The sequence below is a fragment of the Eretmochelys imbricata genome, chromosome 18 (assembly GCF_965152235.1).
Source record: "Eretmochelys imbricata isolate rEreImb1 chromosome 18, rEreImb1.hap1, whole genome shotgun sequence".
NCBI classification, from domain to species: domain Eukaryota; kingdom Metazoa; phylum Chordata; order Testudines; family Cheloniidae; genus Eretmochelys; species Eretmochelys imbricata.
This window is the reverse complement of record NC_135589.1, coordinates 22,009,457-22,025,003: the sequence shown is the minus strand read 5'-3', so window position 1 is coordinate 22,025,003 and position 15,547 is coordinate 22,009,457. Positions and strand designations below refer to the sequence as shown.

Sequence of the window (15,547 nt, the reverse complement as noted above, 5' to 3'; positions counted from 1 at the left end):
TTGATTCCAAAGGCTTTGCTGAGCTTTCCCCCATGTCCACTCAGCCGTGAAATGAGGTAGATCAAAATGCTCTTCTGCATGGGGAAAATAGATGGGGAGAAGCTGATTCTCCTCTGACTTATCCCACTGTCAATCCACTGATGCCAATAGCTACACCAGTGTGAGCAAGAGGAGAATCCGGGCAGTTGGATCATTCCTTTGCTCTGATTTGGCGAAGATCTGAGGCCTTTGATTTCCCCTTATGTGGGTGCACTGTTACCGCAGTAACACCCCAAAGCAGTGTGCTGCAATTAACCCCATTGCTCTCTGGGCAGCCCCACAGAGAAGGTCCAGTCGGTGGCTGTGCCAAGCCCCTCCGTACCTGCATGCTACTGAAGAGTGAGTTGATGGACGTCTTCTCCTCATCTGCACTGTTGCGCACCTCCTCAATCATGGCTTTGAGGAGGACAATGGCCTCTCGCGTGGACGTCTGGAGCTCTTTCACAGCCTAGGAGGAAAGGCAGCAGGGGACAGCTGGAGAGTCAGTTGCAAGCAAGACTGATGCGTCCAGGACATGTGTCATGGGCCTGGGCATGGTCCACTCCCCAAGGCAATGACATTTTACTGAAGCACGATTTATTCCAATGCTGATGAGAGCAGGAGCAGCCATCCCAGTGCCGTTCCCTCGCCACAGTAACTTTGATGATAAACATCAACAGACTAAAATTCAGAACGCATCTCTCAAATGCTACCCACCATCACAGCCTGGTCGAGCTTCTCGCAGCCTTGCATGTACGCAGTCTCAATGTCAATGCAGTGGGCTCGGCTTTCTCTGAAAGAGGCAGAGACCTGGGAATTAGGATCAGCCATAACCTGCAAACCACCCTTCCTCATCTCCTTTAGTCTGACCAGCCAGGGCTATTGATGTACGGCAGTTAACAATGACCCTCTGCTCCCCTGTGGACTGGGGCAGCAAGATACTTGAACCTGGGTCTGTTGCAGCAGCGTGGGAGCAATGAATGTGGCCCCCTCCCGCCCATCTATCAGCTGTCTGATAGACACACGCACAGTCCAGGGCGCTCAGATCATATGCTGATTACTGACTGTTGACCCCAAAGTAGAATGTCTCTCTGCTCTGACTTCCCCGTCTCCCTGCCAGGAACTCTTGTTACTCTGAATGTTGCTCTCGGCTCCCCTTCCCATCACTTTTTAGACCAGTTGAGGCTGGTTTCAGCCTGCTTATGTAATGCTGCTGCTACTTCCTGGACTCTTTGCCCTCTCCCCTCCCACCCCCCACTTCAGAAAAACTTCCCCTAGGTCCAGCAAACGCTGTTGTTTTAGACTAGCTCTAACTCCAACTAGTGGGGCTCGCTGCTCAAGTTGGGAAGTAGTTTCTCTCTCAGGCCACTCCTATTAAATGTGTCAGTGACACTTTCCATTTATGTTCTCCCTTTCCTGGGCATCCCAAGCTCCAGCTCCTTAAGGCCCTGTCCACTCTGGGGCTGGCACCATGATGGCAGCAGCCATGTCTGATAGTCACCTCTGCAGACAAGGTACTGTATCCATTCTCTGTCAGGCTTAGCCATCGTGTCCTCGCTGCAGCACCTAAATGCTGCCATCATAGCTCCTCTCTCATGCAGTTTTTCTGCAGCCTCCATGGAACATAATGTCCAGGGCTTAGGGAGGAGTTTGAAAAGCTAGAATCACAAAAGGTGAGTGCAGGGTAAGGCTGCTCCGTCTGCAAAGGGCTGGGTGAGGGGCGGGGAGCCAGCAACTCTGCTACTTACACCTGCATGTCCCGGAAACAGTTAATGCAGAGCATGGATTTTTTCTCTGTTGAAAACATGATGTAAGGTTCCTCATGAAGAGCTGGGAACAAACAAATGCATCCCAGAGTTAAACAAGCTCCCTAAAGAGAGCACAGCTCGGTCCTTAGGGAAGAGGATATGCAATAGGTGAGCTGGGTCCACCCCTCTGAGGCTGGAGGTGTCACTTCCTACCAGGTTTCTGAGGAGCTCTCACTTCTGACAGCTCTGCCATCTGACCGTAAATGATGCCTCCCAGCTCCAGTCTTGCTGCCTGCTCTGTTCAGACAACACCACTTTGACTTGTAGGCTTTCCGGCTGAGCAGCCCGTAGTTCTGGCTGGTGGGACCAACTGGAGAAGGCTACATGCAGGTTACTGCTCGAGGGCATAGCCCTTTTAATAAACACTTTCCTTATATAAGAAGAGGAGGACTTGTGGCACCTTAGAGACTAACAAATTTATTTGAGCATAAGCTTTCGTCAGCTCACTTCATCGGATGCATCTTTCCTTTGGCATCTTTGTTTTCATAATGGTTTGAAGGAACCTGCAGTCTGTAGCCTCTCCTGTCCTGAAGGTGGAGAAGATACTGACTGTACTTGTCCAACTTGCGTGTGCATGGCAGAACAATGCACCCGATGAAGTGAGCTGTAGCTCACGAAAGCTCATGCTCAAATAAATTGGTTAGTCTCTAAGGTGCCACAATTCCTCCTGTTCTTTTTGCGGATACAGACTAACACAGCTGCTACTCTGAAACTTTCCTTCTATGCACACCTTGCAGGTAGCTGTTCCTGGGGACGCTGGCTGGCATCTGTGTTTACACCTGAATCCTTTGTACAGAAGGTGCAATCTGCACAGTATGTGCTATTTGTTAGCCAGGCACAGTGTTGCTTCACGAAGAAGCTGGTGAGTAACTGCCTTCATTTGCTAACTGCACCTTCACCATGCAAACTGATGGGGAAAATAATGAGCAGATCTGGACTGCACACCGTTCCTGGGGAGACAGCCAGTTACTGGGCTTTGCACCCTGCACGGGGCAGGAATGGAGTACACAGCTTCTGGTCTGTGGTTGCGGCTCAGAGAGGAGAGACCCTGGATTCAGCTGGGAAAGTGATCCTGATAGGCCAGTGTTAATCCTCCTGCGCTCCCTGTGGAAACCCTGGCCTGTGTGTAATTGCCCAGGTGGAGCAGGGATGTACTCACAGCATTTCTTGTGGATGTCTTTAGTGCGTTTAGTCAAGGAGACAATCTCGTGGCGAGAGAACATCTTGGCTTTGTGGGTCTCTTCACGGCACTTGCTGCAGAGGGGCTGGTTACAAGTGTTGCAGAAATACATGGTGTCCATTTCCTGATGGGGAAACACAGAACAAACCCCAAAGAGGGTTGAACACCTGAGCTCTCATCAGTGCAATTAGAAATAGCTTTTCTCAGCTGAGGGGGCATCTGTCTCTGAGCCAGAAACTGTACCATGGCCAAGTGCAGGGTCCAGGACGAACAGGACAGGTGTCGGCTTTGTGGTTAGCACTTGAGGAGTGTCACTGCCCTGGTCAGGCTTCCCCTGTTGGACCCTCACCAGGGTCCTACCATGCTGGACTCATGTGCTAAGCCTCAATTGGTCTGGGTAGGATCCAACACTGTCTGGCTTTGGCCTCTCCGGCCCACTTCCTGGGCATAGGCCCTGTCTGTTACCCCTTTACAGAAGTGGGTCTTCATGGGTCAGCTGCCCCTGGCCGCTCGGACCAGCGCTGGCTCCCCTTTCCCCAGCAGTATAAGCACACCCCTTCTCAGAGCTCCACCTTGTGGGCAATGTGGTTGACTGTTTACCTCTCGAGGGACATGTGACAGAGAAGCACATACCACACAGGCTTTGCAAAGGTTTCTAACACAATTACTCTTCACTGTAGACAGCACAAGAGTTGTACAGAATCTAGGTAAAACCCATAAAACAGCTACATGCCCTTCTCTGCCTCAGCTTCCTCCCCACTCATGAGCATTCTTTGGGGTTTGGTCGAAGTCCTGGAATCTGTCCAGGAACCCCCACCTGCACATGGCTTCTCTGAATTATCACATCTTTCTCCCTCTCCTGCAGCCAGCTTTGTTCTGCTGTCTTCCCCTGCCTCCCCCCCCCACCCCCAAATGGCTTGTGAGACCCTGCCTTTTATAACTTCCACTCCTCTTTGTCAGGTGACCCCCGCCCCATCAGCCTTGTCCAGTGATCAAAGTTCCCCACCCAGTGATCCATTGGCTTAGTTACCTGATCACCTGGGCAGATTGGTTCTTCTGAGGGATAGCCAACATTTGTCCTACAATGCTTCCATTTGACTAGAGGATCATCAAGGTTTGATGACCCTCCTTGATTAGCCCTGTATCACTGCCTTGGAATTTCAGTCTAAAAGGGAGGTAAAAGGACAGCAGAGAGCCCAGACCAGCCTTGCAATAACAATGGCGTGTGTAGTTTGAAGTAGATACACCCAAAGTTGTAACTAGACGGATTCCTCAAACTGTCGCATCAAGGTATTTGCATCTCTTGCAGCAGTGCAGCAGGAGAGGCAGCATCCGGGGGCGGGGAGAGATGAACAGAAGCAATTAAAGAAAAGGTAAAATGGGAGAGTCTGTGACCCGCGCTCTGAAATCCAATGGCTGCTAACCCTCTGTTACCACAGGGACAGCAGGTAAGTGCAAGCACGTGGCAGAGCTCTGCCACTCCTGAGGCCAACTGAGATAAACTAGCCTAGGCCTCAGTCTGGCCATCTGGAGTCCAGGAATGGGAGGTGGGAGTAAACTGGAGGGAATGGTTCAGCAAGGCCCCTACCTCCTCACCTGGTGGGTTCCTTTCCAACCCTCACAGGTCCCTGTGCTGGGGGAAGAGCGTAACCTCCCCCAGGCAGCTGGCCTGCTGCCAGGTCCTGCAGCAGAGTCAGCACCACGGGTCTGACACTGCAGCACATGCTCAGGGAAAGAAACCGGAGAGCCCAAATCCAGCCTTGAGACCTCAGTGCAGCAGCAAGAGGGCAGGAGCGAACAAGTGGGGAGGGACACACCCCCAGGGCTGCAGAGAGGCTGGGAAAGAGACAGGCCGTAGGGCTGCCCTGGCTTTTTCCTACTGCACCAGCGTTGCTGGTGGGATAGCTTCTTATCCTTGGAGTAACCTTGGGAACCGGGAGTCTCCTTGGAGCTCTTTGCTATCTCAGCCACACTTTCCGTTATCTGACTTTCACTTGCCTTGGTCTCTAAGGGGAGGACTGAGATGACAAAGCTGCCACGGGCAGGGAAATGTATTTCCATTCATTCCAGAATAACTAAGTACCTGCCACTTGTGAGTTCTGGTGCCATTTATCCCTTATTAAGTGTGTTTCTGAGATGCCCATTGCTGCAGTACCTACACGCGCTTTGTGTCGCTTGTTACAAGCAGAAACGTCTCAAGTATAGGGAGCAAATACCACATGCCACGCTGGCTGCAGCCCAACTTTAAAGGCCCACAACACGGGAAACCTCACCGGACGGCTAGGGGCGCCGCAGCTGGGAGCGAGTCAAAACCCGGGTCTGAGAGGTGGTGAGTGTTTTTAGTACAGCCATGTTTCTCTGACCTGGCAAAACAGGTCGATCCGTGACTCGTGCTTTTTGGTTCCGCGCAGACAGAAAGTAACAAGGGAAGGATGGAGGGAACAGAACAGAACCTCCCTGCTGCTTTCGCCCTTTAGCTTAACTGAGCACATGCTTAGACAGATAACCCCTAAGCGTAGCGCTGTCTTACGAGAAATTACAGGGCAGCATGTGTGTTTTTTCTCTCTCTGCCTAATCCTTTTGGACATATATTTTTGTCTGGCTAGTGCAGGGGACTGGGAGAAGAAAAGGCCTTTCCGTTGCAGCTCCCGGCTATGATCTGATCTAGGCCAGGAATGCCAGCTGCTGGGTATGAAGGCAGAAGGTAGTGTCTGCACAGTTCTGAGCAGATAGGTGTCCACATCGCACAAAATCCCACTGCCATGATTGGCACTAATTGGCCTCCTTGTTGGCAGTCTCAGCAGAGAGGCCAAGGACTGAATGGTCGATTGGAACTGCACAGTCCTCTCATCCACACCAGGGCTAAGGAGATTGGCAGGATGACACAGAACCCTTTACATAAGAACGGCCAGACTAGGTCAGACCAATGGTCCATCTAGACCAGTGTCTTGTCTTCTGACAGTGGCCAATGCCAGATGCTTCTGAGAGAATGAACAGAATGGAGCAATTATTATATGCTGATATGAGATGTCCTGTAGTCCGGTCCTTGCTTCTGGCAGTTAAAGACTTAGGACACCCAGAGCATGGGGTTGCATTCCTGACCACTTTGGTTAATAGCCATTGATGGATGTATCCTCCATGAACTGATGTAGTTCTTTTTTTGGACACAGTTGTAGTTTTGGCCTTCACAACATCCCCAGTAACAAGTTCCACAGGCTAACTGGGCATTGTGTGAAGAAATACTTCTTTGTGTTTGTTTTAATTCTGCCACCTATTAATTTAATCAGGTGACCACTGGTTCTTGTGTTATGTGAAGGGGTAACTAAGACTTCCTTGTTCTCTTTCTCCACACCCATCATGATTTAATAGCCCTCTGTCATATCGTCCCTTAGTCATCGTACTACCAAGATGAGAAGTCCTAGTCTTTTTAATCCCTCCTCATATGGAAGATGTTTCATACCCCTCATCATTTTTGTTGCCCTTCTCGGTAACTTTTCCAATTCTAATATATCACTTTTTGAGATGAGGCAACCAGCATGCATGTAGTATTCAAGGTGTGGGCATACCCTAGATTTATATGGTGGCATTATGGTATTTTCTGTCTTATCTATCCCTTCCCTAATGGTTCGTAACATTCTGTTCGATTTTTTTGACTGCTGCTGCACATTGAGCAGATGTTTTCAGAGAACTCCCCACAATGACTCCAAGATCTCTTCCTTGAGTGCTAACAGCTAATTTAGACCCCATCATTTTGCATATAGAGTTGGGATTATGTTTTCCATTGTGTATTACTTTGCATTTATCAACACTGAATTTTATCTGCCACTTTGTAGCCCAGTAACTCTGTTTTGTGAGATCCCTTTGCAACTTTTCACAGTTAGCTTTGGACTTAACTTTCTTGAGTAATTTTGAATTGTCTGCAAATTTTGCCACATCACCGTTTATCCTTTTTCCAGATCATTTATGAATATGTCAAACAACACTGGTCCCAGTACAGACCCCTGGGGGACACCACTATTTACCGCTCTTCAGTCTGAAAACTGACTATTTATTCCTACCTCTTGTTTCCCATCTTTTAACCAGTTACTAATCCATATGCCATGCTGTACTTACTCCTAGGCTGGTTGCAGCTTGGCTTTAGAATGTGATGCCAACACTGTTCAAGACCCACACACAGTCTACTCGGGAAGATGATAAAAGGACCCTCCAAGCAACAAGGATGTGGCTGGAAAAACTCAGCGGTTCTGAATAACAGACCATTTGCATAGGCACCTAAATATGTATGTGGGGCCTAAATTTGGAAGTGTTGGCCATAGCCTGGAAGGACTTTGGGGAGGGGCTGTGTACTCCTTTGCCTTCTGCAATGTGTGAGCAGAGCAATGGAGCTGGAGACATAACCAGCTACTGTGTCTTACCTGTTTCTTGCACTCCTGGTCACAGTTTGCACACTGAACTTCCTCCTCGCAGTCTGCAGAGCTATCCACCAGGAACTTCAGGAGCCTGTCGACAGGGGGGAGCCCATTGTTTCCTTTCACTATGGACTGATGACTGAGGAGGATAAAACAGACAGGGTAGGCCCATGAGCCCTGACAATGGCAAGAAAATATTTCTCTACGTTCAAACAACTTAATGTTAAAGGAAAATAACTCTCCTGGGACTGGAGTGAAAAGATACCATGCGATCCTTAATGACCCCAGATATAAGGCAAACTGCAGGGCAGTCACACAGGATCAGACTTTTTTTCCTTTGTGCATCTGGAATTTCTGGACATAAATTGCACTGTTTTCCATAACACAGTTCAGATCTTTGTGTTTTCATTAGAGCTGAATTCTGTCTTGCGACATACTCCATGAGCATTTCCTTTTTGCTGCAAATGTTTTCATTAAGGTACAGCATTTAACAATCTTAATTCTATGCCATGTTTACAGCCCTGGCTCTTCCCAAAGAGCATGCTGAACTCTTAAGGTTTGTCAAAACCTCTACATGCCACGTTAGCAGCATGCCACACATTTCTGCTTGGCTTCTAGGAGTTTACAGCATGGGACATGCTGAGAATGGCCATTTAACATTAGCATTTGCAAATGAACAGCCTGAGTTCCAGGGTCTTTCTAATCAAAACTTTGTGTGATTCATTCCACAGGATGCTGCAAGGGTCATTTCAGTCTTGGAATAGCCATGCTTGATGAATTCCAGGGTGTGAAATCCTAGTATTGCCCCTTCGATACTTTCCTGTTTACGCTGAATCTTTAAATTCAGTTTGCCTGCATGTGGCTCTACCCATTGGCTGTGTCCAGAATATCGACTTCCGGCAAGGAATTGCTCCTGCCTGAAATGGTTCTTTCATTTTCACAAGTCTTGCAGCATTTGTTTCGCACTGGACATTGCTGCCCAGATTCCCTTAGCTACTGCGAGCGTCTAATTGCGCAGAGAAATGAGCAGACTAACAGTGCTACATCTGAATAATCTCGCGGAGCAATAATAATCCAGAATGGGAATATTAACAACATCAAAATAAGCCATGCGGTGACTTCCTCAGAAAGGAGCTTTAACCCATGGGAAGCAGGTGACCATGGAAGCCCCTCCCCTAACAACCCTCCAAACAGCTTTCCCAAAATAACAGTAAACAGAATTCCGAGAGGACAGAAATTGTCCAAAGCCAAAATCCCTGCATGAAATCCCTCTCGGACACTGCCTGAGTCCCCTCACATATACACACACAGGCTTTGTTGAAACCCTTAAAAGCAAGAGTGCCGCATTAAAAGTAATCAAATAATGTTAGTGAAATACTTCCAATTTGGGTGAACGCACGATTAGTCTGAGTGAAAGGTCAGAAAAGCTGTGCCAGAATTCAAGCACCGTCTGCAAGGGCCAGGGCTCACCTCCCCTGGCATTGACTACACTGACTTGCTTTAGCAAAATAGTTAAAAATGAAGGGTCATCAGTGAAGATACTATCAATGCTGACCCTGAGAAATGTCACTCACAGTTAAGCTCAGACTGTACACAATTCCTGGCAAACTGCAGCTGCCCGTGAACGCTAGAGAAAGGAATCACCCTTACATATATTCATCCATTTCCTTTAAAAGCATCGTGGAAATCTTTACTGTAGCCACTTTGACACTTCCAGTAAAACCCAGGACCCAAACAGTATGACGACAGCGCAACCAGACACCAAGCCACGGCCACTTCTTGAGTGTGTGTCTCAAAACGCAGGTTTGCAGAGATGACAGGAACTTTGAAGTCTCATTCCCCTGGACAATGAGCGCGTTGAGTCGGATTGAAATGATGATTCACCCACCAGTCACCTGTGCAGGATTGGGTTTCATTGCTCTGGGCTGCATCTCCCAGCAAACGAATCATGGGACTAAAGGTCTCACTGCAGCTGGCAGTGGTTCATCATTGCCCGGCTTCATCAAACATGGCCACGTTCGGGTGCACCAAGTTACCAATGGAAAAGACCTATTAGCCCAGGAATGTCTTGCAGGGGGCTTGTCTGTTGTCTTTGTCTATTAATATTCTGGCACTGCAAGGCTGTATTTGATGGAGAGAGATGTATTGTACTAATACCAGCCAGATAGCTTACCTCCCAGGCAATTGGTTTGTTCTCCTGCTGCAGGGCGGGGCTGCATACAGTGGCATCTTGCATTGCCCGCTGTGCTCTGCAGCCCTCCGAGTACTGGGCATAAAGCACTCAGAGATACTGAGTTTTAAACCAAATGCAGAATCCTGTGAAAACTGCAGCAGAAATGTGCATATGTATTATGTTCCAGAGAGAGCGCGAGAGAGAGGTAGCGATCTAGCCAACCAGATGTACTGGAATGCGTTACCTAGGGAGGTGGTGGAATCTCCTTCCTTAAAGGTTTTCAAGGTCAGGCTTGACAAAGCCCTGGCTGGGATGATTTAGTTGGGGATTGGCCCTGCTTTGAGCAGGGGGTTGGACTAGATGACCTCCTGAGGTCCCTTCCAACCCTGATATTCTATGATTTTATGCCCTTGGACTCTGTGTGAGTGGGGAGGGCTGGGCCAAGGACAGGGCTGGAAACACTGGGTAGGGAGAATTTAGAAAGGGTTTGTGTGTATGCTGTGGCATTTTAACGTCCACCTGAATTGATTCCCAGCCCTAGTAACTTCTTGTTACAACAGATCAGGAGGGAATTCGGAGAGTAGTAAAGCAGAATTAAACACTGCATCGCTCAGTCCCTGCCTCTGTCAAATCCCTAGCACCAGGCAAGCTGTGTGAAGCTGAAAAGGGTTCTGGCCATGATTCCGTTGAGTTTAATTGGGGCAGCTCGGCCCCCAAGACGGGGCTCCTGCTGCGGTAATGCAGGTAAAGTTCTTGTTGCCAGGGCTTGGCTGCTGTGCTGCTTGACAGAGGTAGTTAATAAAACCTGCCTGTTGGGCTGTGGACCACAGGGGAGTCACTTCTCCAGTCCTGCTGTCTTGAGAGCCTGATGCTGACGGCCAGGCCAGTGTTCTCTCCAGAGGCCTGTGCTCTGCAGCCTGCTGGGAGATGGAGAGCTGTGAGCACCTGGCTAGGACGTAGCATGTGACAGGTGGGGCATGGGTTAAAGGGGTTTTACAGGCTGACAATTGTCTAGCAATTGCAGCCGTAAGCATGAGAATTTGGGTCTGTGTGGGAGTTTGAGGAAAAGGCAGGCCGCTGATGCACAAGAGGGTACCATTAAAAACAGTCCAACAAGATTCAGACTCTGCCTGAGTGAAGGGGACACACTGTATGGCAGCTTCATTGCATCTACAATTCTTCTTCCTTTTCATCTTCACTGGGCAACTTCTGTATAAAGACAAGACCTCTGCATTTCACCCCTGCTGCTCCACCATTCTACCTTGGGGCTAAAGCACTGAGTCCCTACTAAGCAGACCCATGCCACGGCTGGTCTAATTAAGCAGTTGTCATTGCTGTTCACTGCCATTAGGCAGAACTGGCTTCCTGGGAGACATCTGATGGCATCCCAATTAAGGTGCTCACGGCTGACTCTGCAAAAGCTGCTAAAAGCCTCCTTCCCCAATGAGACAGTAGCTTATGGATGCATATAATACCTACTATTCATGCTTGGGGAGAGATCGCATCTTATAATGAGTAGGGAGAAGGGCTATTTAAAAATATCCCAGTGCAGAACACGCACAAGAGTTTCTAGTGAGAGAAATGTTATAAACCAGAAAACAAGTCAGAATGTGATCCGATGCCAAATACCTGCTCTGCTCAGCGTCACAGTGTCTGTTTGCTTTGCTGAAATATTAGATTGATGGTGATCAGGGAGGAAGTGATAGCTCATTGGGGCTCCATTCATGCTGCCAAGAGAGTGAGAAATTGCCCTGTTCCCCTCTGCAGTGCCTTGCCAGTGACTGTTACTGAGCCTGGCTGCAGAGCTGGGCCCAAGCGCCAGTCAGAGATGCGCAGAATACAGCACAGCAGGTGAGTCCAGCCGTGTGGGGTATCAAAACCATGAAATCAAATCCTCCCAGAAGTGCAGCTCCTGGGGGATACCTGGGCAGCTGATTGTGGCTATGGAGCCTGGCGTCCCTGACCTACAGCTAGAGCTGAGGCTGTTGCGTGACTTCTGGATAACTTACCTGGGAGAGGGGTCCTGGTTGGAAAACCTGCCCTTCTCCCTCCAGGAGCAAAGGCATCAGCACAGCTCCTTGTCTATTCCCTCCTCTTCCGTCTGTCAGTGGCAATGCTGCTGCTCTGGAGCTGGAACATCTGTGCTTTAGTGAACCCCACGCAGAGTTTGCCTGCATCTTCAGGCACCTCAATACTCTGGGAAATCTAGCCCTAGCTTCCTAAAGATAGGGGAGCTCCTGGTGAACTCGGGCATTCTGAAGGGGGCTAATATTAGCAACCCGAAAACACTGCCATGGACACCTTAAAAAATGCCCATCCTGCTAATGAAGGGTTCCAGACTGGCAGCTCCGCTGCCTAAAGGCCTCTCTGTATACCCAGCACAGCATGGGGAGTGGGGCAGTTCTAGCTTCCTCGCCAGAGTGCCTCAGCCCTAGCATGCCCCCACCCCCTTGTTTTGTTTTCTACATACATTGTTGTGCGTAATGCCTGTGGTCTCTTTGCATTGTCAAATTTGCTCCCAAGACTAGAACTGACTTTCCCTAATCTAACAGTGTTCATATTTAGCCCATATCAGTGGGGAGTTTGCGTGACAAACTGATTGGAAAGTGCTGTTTTCTGCAGAAAAGAATGAATGTTTACTCCAGCTGATCTGTTTTAATTAAAGAATTTAAAAATATGTAATTCCTTGATCTTTTTTTATATAACCTCTGATTTCATGCTAATGATATCTGAACAGCCCCTTCAAAGTGCCTGAGATGCACCCAACAAACAACAGCCAGAGGTGAATACCTAAAAATAACATTTGTTTGGTCTCACTTGGCTCTGAGCAACCGTTCCATTGAACTGCTTTAAGTAGCAACATCCATCTGAGTTATTCCAGAAATATAGCCACGCCGTGCCTGGTACTTTGATATTTTTCCTTTACTGTTGATGCTTTTGTTGGTTTTGGGGGGCAAGTTTTGGAGAGTTTACGGTTGATGTTAAATCATGGATAATTTGCCATAAACGGCTCCAAGCTAAACCGTTGTCTGAACCAACTTCAGCACGATAACTGGCCATCTCAGACAGCATGACCAACTTTTCGCAGACGCAGCTGGAAGCGATGGAGGCTCTCTCTGCACACAGTTGTCTTTAGTAGATAACCACATGTCGAGAGAGGGGGGAAGAGAGAGCAAAATTCTAGGTCATGGAGACAGAACTGTCCCAGCCAGAACTGTCCCCAAAGATTTCCAGGAAGGGCCAACACCTCTTTAAGATACACAATTTTGTATAACAGTTAAAAAATCCCAACACAGTTTTTTGTGTGGTATTTTCTATTTTTAAATTTAAAAATAAATCCCTAAGCGTGCAACAAACCTATCTGGTGTCACCCAGCCCTCTTTCCCCCAGAGCTCAGACAGTAAGTGCCAGGAGTCATTTTTTGGCTAGGGGAATCCACCTACCTAGGGGCTCAGTCCTGCTAGGTGCTGAGCATTGACTCCAGTGGGGCTATTCAAAAGCCTAGAGTTACTCACATGCTTAAGTGCTTTGCTGGATAGGGGCCAGAAAGCTCAGCCCCTTGCCAGATCAGGCCTTAGGGCTGCAGTGATTCTGCTTCTCCCCAGGGTGATCACTTGTCCAGGATAGAGTGGGAGACACTCACTGCGCTTCTCCCATTGCTGGTCTGCCCTGGCAGGGGAGTGAGCTCTTCTGAATTCTTGTGGAGCTATAAGTAGAACTTGTGTGTTCTGCAGCTGTTCACATCTGAAACCATTGTGATTAGAACCTCGTATTTCATAGGCACAAAGGCAGCTTGACAACGAAGCACTCAAATGCTGTGCTGACAGGCCATGTATAAGAGCAGAGCTAGATACAGCTTCTCCAGCTTTCCTGGGGCTTTACCACTAGGCAGCCTGACCCCCACTGGGCATGCGTATTTTACAAGTCTGAGATCCAGGGGAAAAAAATCATAAGTGCCTAAGTGACTTGAAGCCTAAATCTCAGTGCAAGTTAACGGGGCTCAGGTTCCTAAATAACTAAGGTGCTTTGAAAATGTTACCCTCATCAGTGAGAGGAAGGCTGGCTCAGTATTTGGAACTCGAGATCCCTGGGATCAATTCCCTGCTCTGCCACAGACTCCCTTTGTGACCCTGGACAAGTCACTTAGACTCTCTGTGCCTCAGTTCCCATCTGTACAATGGGGTAATAGCCCTGCCCTGCCTCCCAGGTCTGCTTTTAGCATAACAAAGTTAGAGATTGTCAGTTGCCCAGATACAATGGTGATGGGGCCTGCTCGGTACCTAGAGCTTTACTTTAATTAATTTTCACAGAAATGTGATTGTTTTTAACTGCTTGTAATTAAAAACAAGAGTTGTGAATAGACACAATTGTTTTTCAGGCTGTGGCCTAGCCACACAATTTGTATGCAGACAGGTATTGCTTGAAGTCTTTCCCATGCTGATTTAAACAAAAAACAAAAACCTCATGGGATTTATTTTAATATTTGTAATTTGTGTTCATCTAAAAAGAACAGGCATAAATGAGCAGCTCACTGGATGCTCATCAAATCTCCATTTCCCCTAAGGACAAACTATACAGAGAGCTCTGTATACATGAAAGGTGAAATCTAATCAGGTACAACGTTAACCTCCTCCAGTGCTTTGTGGATAGTTCTAACTTCACATTCCAGAACACAGCTCGGATTCAGTTCTGCCTCTACCAGCCCTACATTAGACTCAAATGTCTTTGGCAACTATAGTCAGCCTGATACACATCCTATTCACTAGAATAAACGACAATCAACACCCCTACTATTCTCATTCCTTTTTTGGAATACAAAGTCCTGCACAGTGTTGTCAATTCATGCCTGTGAAGTGAAAGCAGATTCCCTGATCATTAGAGCGTACTACAGAAAAGCAGAGGTGTATTGTAGCATTCCACGTCCAATGGTAAATTTTCCACCATGTTTGCTATCATCAGCAATGTGTTCTTGAGAATCTGAAGCACTCAAGTTTCATGTAGATGAACTTGGTTTGTATAGAATGTAATACACCCCAAATTATAAGTGGATGTTATTGTTACTAATACGGTGATAGAAATGACCTTCTTCAAACAGGACTGTCCACATCAGAGCGGAAAGCACGAACACTCCACATTTACGGTATTGTTTAATAACAAGGAGCAAACTGCATCATTCACAGCTAAGAGCTGATGAAAGTATCTGTATGTACAGTAATAGGAACCTATAGAAGAAGCCAGAGAGAAAGTACTTAAATATCAGGGGGTAACCGTGTTAGTCTGTATCCACAAAAACAACAAGGAGTCCAGTGGCACCGTAAAGACTAACAGATTTATTTGGGCATAAGCTTTTGTGGGTAAGAGGCATTCTGAAGATGCATCTGAAGAAGTGGTTTTTTTACCCACAAAAGCTTATGTCCAAATAAATCTGTTAGTCTTTAAGTGCCACTGGACTCCTTGTTGTTTTACTACTTTAAATAATTCCTGGCTTCACTTACATTAATATGAGATTCTTGAAAGGAATAAAAATGAAAACAAATACAACATAACTGAAGATGTACAATATGCTCCAGAAAAAAATGGGACATAATCTGTAGCATATCGTAATATCCATACAACCACAATGCTCAGAAACACACAGTTCAGCACATTAATATTGTATTAAAATGTAAAACGCAATTTCTTTTTGTTCCAACTGCAAAAGACATTTTGGTTCAGGGCAGGATTTGGCCCAAAATGTCTTGTAATTGGAGGGGGAAGAAAGGGATGTTGTATTTGGTTACCCCCATCTAATCTCCTGAAGGGGCGGGGCAGGGCTGGACTGGGTGAATGAGGGCTGAATTTGGCCTTTAGTGAACACACTAAGAATTCTTGTTCCAAAGTCAGTTGGGCCTAGAGCCCAACACAGAGTACTTGCTTACCAGTAGTGGTGCTGAGCCTCACTGCAGCTTACGGTGAAGAC

At 47.6% G+C, this 15,547-nt stretch overlaps 1 protein-coding gene and 1 long non-coding RNA gene across 3 annotated transcripts in view; one reads left to right on the top strand and one right to left on the bottom strand.

Annotated features, from left to right (window-relative positions):
• The window catches only part of RNF207 (ring finger protein 207), a 39,019-nt gene that overhangs the window by 15,639 nt on the left and 7,833 nt on the right, over nt 1-15,547 (bottom strand). The window contains exons 4-8 of the mRNA XM_077837496.1: nt 7,422-7,554; nt 2,986-3,130; nt 1,767-1,848; nt 736-811; nt 362-487 (exon numbers count right to left, since the gene is read on the bottom strand). Of these exons, the coding sequence (XP_077693622.1) occupies nt 362-487; nt 736-811; nt 1,767-1,848; nt 2,986-3,130; nt 7,422-7,554 (562 nt within the window). The remainder of the gene's footprint in view (nt 1-361; nt 488-735; nt 812-1,766; nt 1,849-2,985; nt 3,131-7,421; nt 7,555-15,547) is intronic.
• LOC144277010 (uncharacterized) lies at nt 2,569-7,736 on the top strand. 2 transcript variants are annotated; one of them, XR_013348377.1, is made up of 3 exons: nt 2,569-2,688; nt 4,316-4,454; nt 7,126-7,736. It is a non-coding gene; the product is annotated as an uncharacterized LOC144277010 (long non-coding RNA). The 2 variants fall into 2 exon arrangements; XR_013348376.1 differs by lacking the exon at nt 7,126-7,736 and adding an exon at nt 5,195-5,331.